This window comes from Triticum dicoccoides, chromosome 1A (genome assembly GCF_002162155.2).
Source record: "Triticum dicoccoides isolate Atlit2015 ecotype Zavitan chromosome 1A, WEW_v2.0, whole genome shotgun sequence".
Classification (NCBI taxonomy): Eukaryota; Viridiplantae; Streptophyta; class Magnoliopsida; order Poales; family Poaceae; genus Triticum; species Triticum dicoccoides.
Window position 1 is genome coordinate 414,103,787 of NC_041380.1, and position 9,313 is coordinate 414,113,099.

Genomic DNA, 9,313 nt, shown 5'->3' on the forward strand with positions numbered 1-9,313 from the left:
ACGGCTGGTCCGGTCCTGGCATCACGCCACTCGTCTGAACTGAAGAGAGAGGCCAACGCAGCCCAAGCCCAAAGCAATCAGAGTCGAGTAACACCCACGCCACGGATCGCTCCCCACGATCCGCGTGCCTCTCCCGAAACCAGATCCTCACCATCCACGCCTCGCAGATCCAACGCTCGAAACTCCCCTCTCCTCCCCTCCCGAAACACAGAGCGCGGAAAATTCCTCAGGCTCGCGCCCACCCGCCGTCTCCCCTCCTTAAAACGGCTCCCGAATCCCTCCTTGTTCCTCATTCCACTCCCAAATCTCCCGAGCAATCCTCTCTCCGCGCCCACGTAGCAAACCCTCCACTCCCAATGGCCCGCACGAAGCAGACGGCGAGGAAGTCCACTGGCGGCAAGGCGGCGCGGAAGCAGCTGGCGACCAAGGCAGCGCGCAAGTCCGCCCCGGCCACCGGCGGCGTGAAGAAGCCGCACCGCTTCCGCCCCGGCACCGTTGCGCTCCGGGAGATCCGCAAGTACCAGAAGAGCACCGAGCTGCTCATCCGCAAGCTGCCCTTCCAGTGCCTGGTGCGGGAGATCGCGCAGGACTTCAAGACCGACCTCCGCTTCCAGAGCTCCGCCGTCTTCGGAGTCAATTGCACAGAACTAGATTTGCGGAAAACCACCAACTTGTTAATCTGTTGCAAAAAGCACCGTCGTTGCAAAAAGCACCGATTGTGTGATTTGGGCCGTTTAATCACTTTCTTACAAGTGGGCCCAGATTGTAAGGAGCTTAGATGGCAAAACGTTGACATACACACCCCTGAAATAAATAAATAAATGCAATCAACTCCCTAATATGCACAACAGCCAGCCCAGAGCAATTTTGACCGGGTCTTCTCTGCCTCAAAGCGCAGCTGCGGCGCCCCCGGCCATGCCATCTGGTGGGCACGACGGTGCTCTGCTTGCCGTCCGTTGGGATTCTCCTCCTCCAGCACATCCTTGGCACTCGCGGCCTGGGGTCGCGGCCGCCATTCTTTCTGGTGCTCACCGGCGAGAGTGTGCCGGTGGACCTCCATAACGGACGTGCGCGGCGGCGCACGGGCCGGCGCTGCTCCTCTACTTCGTCTCTCGTCAGGTGATCCACATCGCCGATCCGGCCGCCGCCGAGGAGTGCCTGACGGCCCACGACATCGTTTCCCTCAACCGGCCCGAGCTCCCCTCCGCACACCACCTCCCCAATGACTCTCCACGGGCCTCCTCCTCCGCTCCGCGGCCGTCCACGTGGACGAGCTCCGCCTCCGACGCCTCTCCACTGAAGCTGCCAGTGCTCGGTGTGTTGGACATCGGCGGCGCCAAGCGGTGGCCAGTGCGGCTTCCGAGAAGGGCGGCGGCGCAGCGAGTCATCGACGAGCACCGTGCCTCCTTCGACGAACATGACGGGATGAGCGGCGGCAGGAAGATGGTCGGCGACCTGCTGGACATGCAGGCGGTAGAGGCCAGCCGTGACCACGCCGCCGGCGACGTAGAACTCATACACGCGCGGGGGGAGGGGTCTGATTGCTTTTGTTTTTTAGATCTAGGGGTGTGTGTGTAATTTTTCCGCTAAGTCAATTCCTTACAATTTGGGCCCACTTGTAAGAAAGTGATTAAACGGCCCAAATCACCCGATCAGTGCTTTTTGCAACGACTTAAGTGATTTTGCGGTGTTTTTTGCAACGGATTAACGAGTTGGTGGTTTTCCGCAAACCTATCCACAAATATGGTGATTTTGTGCAATTGACTCGCGTCTCCGCGCTGCAGGAGGCCGCCGAGGCCTACCTCGTCGGGCTCTTCGAGGACACCAACCTCTGCGCCATCCACGCCAAGCGCGTCACCATCATGCCCAAGGACATCCAGCTTGCCCGCCGCATCCGTGGCGAGAGGGCCTAAGACTGCTTCCTAGAATCCTAGTGTCTGATATGGTCTTGAGGTGTAGAGATGCGTTAGTTTCTTACTTATTAGCCCGTGTCTGTGGTAGTAAGGTTCTTTGACGGTTGTGTTATGATGTGATGTATGTGATGGTACCATCTTGTTATCATCATCAATGAGAAGTTAGCAATCTCCCGCAAAAAAAAAGAAGAGAAGTTAGCAATTTGATTTTAAACAGGCCTGCTTGTTTGTCTGATCTAAGTAAACGTTTTGGTTTACCGACAGATTTACCCTCAACTTTTGGGAGCATTTGCTGGTAAACGTGCCACTGAATCTGATGAACTTGAGGTTCATATGCCCCAGTTCAGTTCAATTTGCCCATGCTCACCTTGTATAATTCGAGTCCAGCTGCCTAATGCCCTTGCTCTCTCAATTCCATTTTTTCACTTTTGATGGTTACTCTCAATTCTTGCATGGAAAGGAACATATTGGATTGGGTTGTGTGCTTTCAAATGTTCTGTCCATTTATTGCTGGAGAGGTTGTCCCATAAACAAGTGTAAGGATATGTACTCAATTTGATGTGCATCCATGGAAGCTATGAAATTCTGGCTGTTCTAAGTGTACTAACTGGTTTTGCAGTATCATGTTCAAAGTACAATAGTGTTTGTGGGTTTTGGACTCCAAATGGAATGGGAAATATCTGCACTCTGTTGAAGGATTAATAAACTTTGTGGCTCGACACTAGTTTAAATATAATTTTGAATATGAGATAGCTGTAATCAGTGTACTTGTGTCTTGTAATAGGCATTTGTTAGTAGTAGCACATAAAAAAAATCAACTATAGCATCTTATATAGACTAAATTATTTTAAGTAATTGTTACTCTTCTCCACCAAATTGTGTCCAACCTTCAGCTTGGGTTGTTTGTTGTCTCGGGTTAGCTGCATCACTTTCTCAGCTCTTATCAGCTTCCTTTTTGCATGCATATTCTCCATGTCCCATCCACCAGGCCATTAGTATTATAAATTCTCTAGTATCCATCACAACATCACTCAAGCGTGAAGAAGTCTTAATTCTCTAGTAATATTTTTACAATGGTAGAATGCAGTGAGTGATGGCAAATGGAGACGTTTGTATCAGGGAGTTTGTTGCCAAGAGCTCCATACTGACTACTATCAGGTTCGAGGAGACTCGTCATCGTAGTCACTGTTATATGTAATCACTATAATAACAGTGGCATTTTAGTCCCTCAAATTGCTCGCATCCAGTTCGGCAAACAAAATTTGCAGGGACTTTAGTGCATAACCATTTTTTCCATTATGTCTTACTGCAATGTATTCAGTTTACTTACAAAATTTATATATCTCAGCTCATTACAACCGAACCAAATATAAATATATCAGCATTAGATTCCCAAGACTGAAAAAAAACAAATGATCTATCAGACGCAGAACATTCTCTTACCTATTTAGAAAACACTAAACTAATTGCTATTTGCTCAAGTTTAAACTTTCAGGTATGGTTTAGTCAACGTGCAATTATATTTTGTACTTCAACAGTTCTCCGAGTTGTTCATGCCATTATCCTGTTGATTGCAGCAGGGTATTTCAGATCAGAAGTACACTATTTTTCTTCTGTTTTAGAGGAAAACAGATGAAGTATGTTTATGTTTCTAATAACTTTAACATTCTGGAGTGCAGGATCTTTGAGGAGCCCTCTGCTCAGCAAGGTTGAGTTGCTGGTTAATTTTTTTGTCAAAGTATGTTAGACAGACGCCATTCAGAGATTAAGCAACATCTGTCTGCTTCACCCACCTTATGAACAAACTGGTCCGCATTTGATAAGTGACCTGTCGAGTTTACGGGGCTTTGCTTCTTGTAGTTGGCTTGCCATGACACTCAACAGAACACACTTTTTAAGGACATGTGTAGCTGTAAATTCCTCATTTATGGGAGTAATCTTACTGCACGAATATAGATACAGTAGATAATTTAGACCCTTCATTCCTCTATTTACAACTTTAGGTATTATTCAGACAATACAGTATTGCCTGCAGTCCTTTGTTTATATTTTAAGTATTAGGCAGATGGTCAAGTTGTAGCATGCAATATTGTATATCTTTAAATGTTGGAGGAAATGGCTAGATTGAAACCGGTTTCACGCATCGAATTGTTTGCCATATGGATCGCCATGATGATCTAATAGCACGGCGAAGTGAGTTCTTATCCAACCGACGAATGTGGAGGGTGGAGCCAGAGCTTCATGGAGTGGAAACTTGACCATCCTCTTTTTTTTCCGAACCGGGCATGACCCCTTTCCATTGCAAATGAATGGAAATACAAAGTTCCAAGAACATGAGAGGGGGTGGGAAAGAGGCACAACGAGTTCAAGCACTGCCAGAAAACCCACCGTGTTCGCCCGACATCGAAACGAACGCCATGGGGCGAAAACCTGACAGCACCATAGTTCATCAGACACACCAAACACTAAAGTCTATTACAGCCAAAAGCCAACACAGGCTAAATCGTAGCATCATAGAGCCAGAGTCACCAGCAGCACTTGAAGACGAAGTTGCATTTTCATTCTCCTCCTATTGGTCTCCTCGCAGCATCACACATCTTCATCAAACTCACTGTGCTCGACCTGACCATCTCCGCCCCGCTGCACAACTCCTTGACTCCTTCTCCTTGTTACGACTTGACCATCCTCTTTCACACCAAATTGTCAAAATAAAGTATGCGAGAGACCTAATCTTAGTAGTTATTGCGAAGGATGTAACAATTTCATATACTGAAGATTTTGGCATAGATGCTTCACCCTTTCGTATTTTTTTTACTACTAAATTGTCTGTCCCTTCTCAGGGCACCACTTTCGAAACAGTTAAAGGTTTTATTTGTTGCATGTCAAGTCACATTCAGATTCATATGATATGTTGTCTTACCTGTTTACTCTTGTTGACTTGCTCTGTGATAGTACATCTTAAATTTCTCGTCGAATGTATCGCCATCATCAAGACGTCTCTAGCTGGAAGTTATGTCAGTGCAGAGAGGAAATAGTACTTGCTAATGATGGACATTCAGAGACCACACTGGAAGCCGGATAGTCCCAGTGACCTGCTCGATGTCCAAACGAAAAAAAAGGTACTCGGTAGAGGGCATTGAAATAAAATCCGCTTTCTTGAAGGTAACACGTATAATATGTTCCCGTGTTTAAAGGGCGCCCACGCCACCCCGCCGATGCAAAGGCCAGCAAGTGAGTTAACGGGCCTATTTTGCTTTTTTCCCGAAGGCCCATAAAAGAACTTTCTTCCTCGTCGGGTCGCCCCTCTCTCTCCGCTGCCCTCTCACAAAAACCCTAGCTAGCTAACCCCTCCTCCCGAAACCGTAGTAGCAGCGCCGATGGGAGGGTCGCGGCGCAAGTTCAAGCGAACCCGCACCAAGGTGCGCGTGGGGTTGCCGCGCAAGAAGCGGCGCGAGTTCAAGCCGGCCTTCGACCTGCCCGAGGCGCTCGCCGCCGCCGCCGCCGCAGAGGCCGGCGGCCACGTGCCGAGCTGGGACGCGGAGGGCAGCGTCGTGAAGAACTACTCCGCTTTCGGGGTCGTCGCCAACCCCAACCTGCTCGGCGCCCACTCCCGCGGCACGCGAGGCCTCGTCCAGAGCGCCTCGCTGCAGGCGCCCGACGTCGACGCCTTGCGGGCCCCCGTCGACGAGTTCGGCCCCGTCGACACCGGCAGTGACCTCGAGTGCGACGGTCAGTCTCCCGTCCCTTCTCCCCGTCTGATAAACTTGGACCGGCTCACGAGCTGGTGAATTTATGTTTTATGCCCAGTTTCTTCAGGACATGTCGCTAATTTGGTTATACTGATGGGAATCTTAGGTGCCGTATTAATTAGTTTTGGTGAATGTGCGAATTTGGTGGATCAATTGGCATGGCATAATGCGATTTGTCAATCACATGTGTTGATTTAGCTCTTATTTTTTGTTGTTCATTTATGTTTGGGCATATGCAGATGGTTTGCCTCTAGACGTGATTTCCTTTGTGCTGTGAGTAATCCATTGAGCTGCCAGAGCAATGAAATGAACAGTGTGTAAACCAAGTCCGTCCAACACATTTCTCATCCAAGTTTTAGGTTCGCTGGTTTGCTTGGAGATGTTTGTGTAAAATCTTTCTTTTACCCTTGGTATAACTTGGAGTTTCTCATCGAAGTTGTAGGTTCGATGGTTTGCTTGGAGATGTTTGTGTTCAATCTTTCTTTTACTCCTGACATAACTTGGAGTTTTGATAAATATTAATTTGTTCTCCAACAGTATGCTTCCAACGGAATGTTTTTTTCTTTTGCTGAAATAGCCGTAAAGGTCATGGTAGTAGCTGTTTTATGGACAAAAGAGAAGTTCACCTGGCTTTTGACTTACATAATTTGTGATATGTTATCAGTCATGTTGTTGGATCAAGAATTGATACTATGGTTAGCATACTATCTATCAAATTTTCAAAAGAAGAAATTACTACTTTGTGAAGACACAATATATTCAAATATAATTTGAATTGGAACTGCTTTCAACAGCTCCTAGATTTGGGTTTCTGTTTCAATTTCTTATTCATAGTATATTCTGAGCTTTATGCTTAAGTGTTGGTGTCATTTGAGGAAATTTATATAGAAAGATGCAAGGTATTACGGCAGTAAACAGTTTGCTGTGGCTGGCAATACAAACACTGCTTCTAAAGTTCAGGAAGCAGCGGAAGCTCAGTAGCTGCAGTAGTTGGTTTCTGATTCAACTTAGTACTGGGGTATGTGAGGAAGAACAGAGTTGTAGTCAACAAGTTAGAAGTCATATGCTCCTACAGTATAAACTAAGTGATCTTGGATCACATCCTTCCGGCTCAGAAAATATTTTTACTTCTTCCTAAAAAAACAGAAAATTTACACATGAAGATGGCTGAACAATTATATTCTGATTTCAGGTTCCATGCTTGTTTTTTGAATTCTAGCCTGTGCAGAAGTATGCAACTAATTGAGAGTTTCAAAAGATACATTTTTGGGCTCCTCAGTCTTGTATGTTTTATGCAGACCACTGATCAATACATTTTCTCAAGAAAGTATGCTGATACATAATTCATTCTAATATCTACATCCCAGATTTATTTCTGGGATTATTTAGTTTTGTAGGCCCTTTTTTGAATTTTTGAAAATTCAGAGGGCACATGTGCTCTGATGCAAGAAATCTTTCTCCTAGTTAGTTAACTGCAAAAAGAGAAGAGGCCTTTTGAGTAAGCAATAATACTACTGTTTCCTCATCTTGGTTTTCTCATCCATCCTCGCTACTCAAAGCATGCATCATCTTGCGCCACTGTCTTCTCAGAACATCCCATACACTCGGTAGCTTACTGTCGCATAGAGTGTAACAATTGGCATGATGGCAAGTTCTCCAAAAGATTAACATGATTTTGAAAGAAAAACCATTGCCCAATGGTAACAGCAGGATAAGTCCCATCAATCAAGAAACAAAAAACACTCAACTGGTGCTCCATTTTTTTATAAAAAATTATGGTTCCCTTAGATGTTCCAAAGCCACAGAATACTAAAAATCCAAGTCACAATTGTGTTTGTTTTCAAAAATTGAGTACGCTGTGAAAGACAAGGCCTGTCAAGTTTTTTTCCTGGTGAGATGGTTTGTTAATATCCAAGCCCCAGCAAGTATTGATATTAGTGTATACTTAAGACCAATTGAAATGCACTGCTTTTAGCATGCTCTCTGAAGGCTATGAAATGCTTATTTTGAATGTTCTATTTGACAATAAGTCTTTACATATTTAAAAGAAGTTCTCTTTCTTTTCTGCCGCCAATATCAAAAGATAATGTCCTAAGAAGCTATGAAATGTACCTAGCAATGTTCTGTCATGGCAATAGCTTTGTTATGACAGCAAGACATTATGTTATCAACTCGATGGATTAATACAGTGAGTTCTTGCTTGGCTAGCAGGACATTTTGTTTGTTACTCAATGGATATAATTTTTTGTGTTCTTTGTTTAGCACCTGAGGTAAATTTATTTATTGTCATAGTATAGTAATTAAAATGTTACTGTTATATTTCTTTGAGTTGTTTCATCGCATAAGAGGGCATATGTTACGGTGCATATATTTGTATTTCAGTTTACAAACAGTATTACGTATATTGTAGACAGTAAGAGTGATGATGTACTTGTGTACGATCTCATAGAATTTATTCTATGCAATGTAGATCTAAAATCTGCACTTGGGAAGAAAAGGAGGGATGGCAAATCTGCACCTTTGGAGCCACTGACTAAAATTCAACGACTATGTATTGGCAGATTAATAGAGAAGTATGGTGACAACTACAAGGTATAACACAATTTTCGAATATGTTATTTTGTCGAGCATATGTTTAACAAATATGTAGATTCTGAAAACGTAGACTAAAGAGAAGAACCGTGTTTGCAGGCCATGTTCATGGATACCAAACTGAACTCAATGCAGCACTCAGTGGGTACATTAAAAAAGCTCTGTGAAAGATACCATGTTGGTGGCAAGACCATCCTCTATCCGATGTAGCGTCGTATGAATCTAGATTTCACTTTCTGCCTGTACCCTATTTCTCCCACTAAATGGGACATGCAAATTTTGCCTGTGAATGATGTAACTTCTGATGGCTACAATATAAGAATGTTTTTGTTTTATGTTGGAAGGTCCAACTCATTATAATTGTGCTGGGACTTGACAACAACCTGCCCCTTCATATTCTCTTGCGCAAGAGTTACAGGTTAGAGATAATATGATATACCAGTGGCAACTCTTGAGATACTCGCTGGCATTACAAAAGTAAAAAAGAATGCTAGTGAAAGCTCTATATGTATACTGATAATCAGTATTCACACTATTCAGTTCATCCATAATTCACAAGTAGCATTTGGTTATATACCTTCGTCTAGGTAAGCAATAACCATGCAACACCAAGTTCACACATGCTTCTCATTCCTTTTTGAATAGTTTGGATTGCTTACCACATGTGTCATGCTTCCCATCCCTTTCTAATTTTCTACCATCTAATGCACATCATTTGTTTTGTTCTCTCTCAGCAGGAGTGCATGACGCAACAGATTTAGTCTAAAAAAGATGAGTATACATCTACAAATACACATCAACATAGCAAGAGCAAATAATCAGCGATTCAACCGTATGTAAAAGTAACTATTATCATCAGCCTATATGATCTAATAAGGCGAGGGATTGTAACCATGTTAGGCAGATTGTGCAATACAAAAAAATAATGGCTATAGTTAGGGCATCTCCAAAGCGGACCCTCAAATCGCTCACAACTGTCCGGACTGCACGGTCCGGACCACGAAAACCATCCAACACCTGTATCGGTCCGTCGAGTGGCCCGGACGTACTTTTTTGGCA

The 9,313-nt window shown here is 44.4% G+C and overlaps 3 protein-coding genes across 3 annotated transcripts in view; 2 read left to right on the top strand and 1 right to left on the bottom strand.

The window, feature by feature from the left end:
* Window positions 1-282: 282 nt before the first annotated feature.
* LOC119276573 (histone H3.2-like) overlaps window positions 283-9,313 on the top strand; it is a 14,404-nt gene continuing 5,373 nt past the window's right edge. The window contains exons 1-2 of the mRNA XM_037557679.1: window positions 283-622; window positions 1,769-1,868. Coding sequence (XP_037413576.1) covers window positions 357-622; window positions 1,769-1,868 — 366 coding nt within the window. The 5' untranslated portion in view covers window positions 283-356. The remainder of the gene's footprint in view (window positions 623-1,768; window positions 1,869-9,313) is intronic.
* The window catches only part of LOC119276581 (histone H3.2), a 13,212-nt gene continuing 5,750 nt past the window's right edge, over window positions 1,852-9,313 (bottom strand). The window contains exon 2 of the mRNA XM_037557690.1: window positions 1,852-1,867. Coding sequence (XP_037413587.1) covers window position 1,867 — 1 coding nt within the window. The 3' untranslated portion in view covers window positions 1,852-1,866. The remainder of the gene's footprint in view (window positions 1,868-9,313) is intronic.
* On the top strand, window positions 5,200-8,608 carry LOC119276567. The gene is made up of 3 exons (XM_037557668.1): window positions 5,200-5,642; window positions 8,133-8,254; window positions 8,354-8,608. The coding sequence occupies exons 1-3, from the start codon at window positions 5,291-5,293 to the stop codon at window positions 8,462-8,464; spliced, it is 585 nt and encodes a 194-aa protein (XP_037413565.1). The 5' UTR covers window positions 5,200-5,290; the 3' UTR covers window positions 8,465-8,608.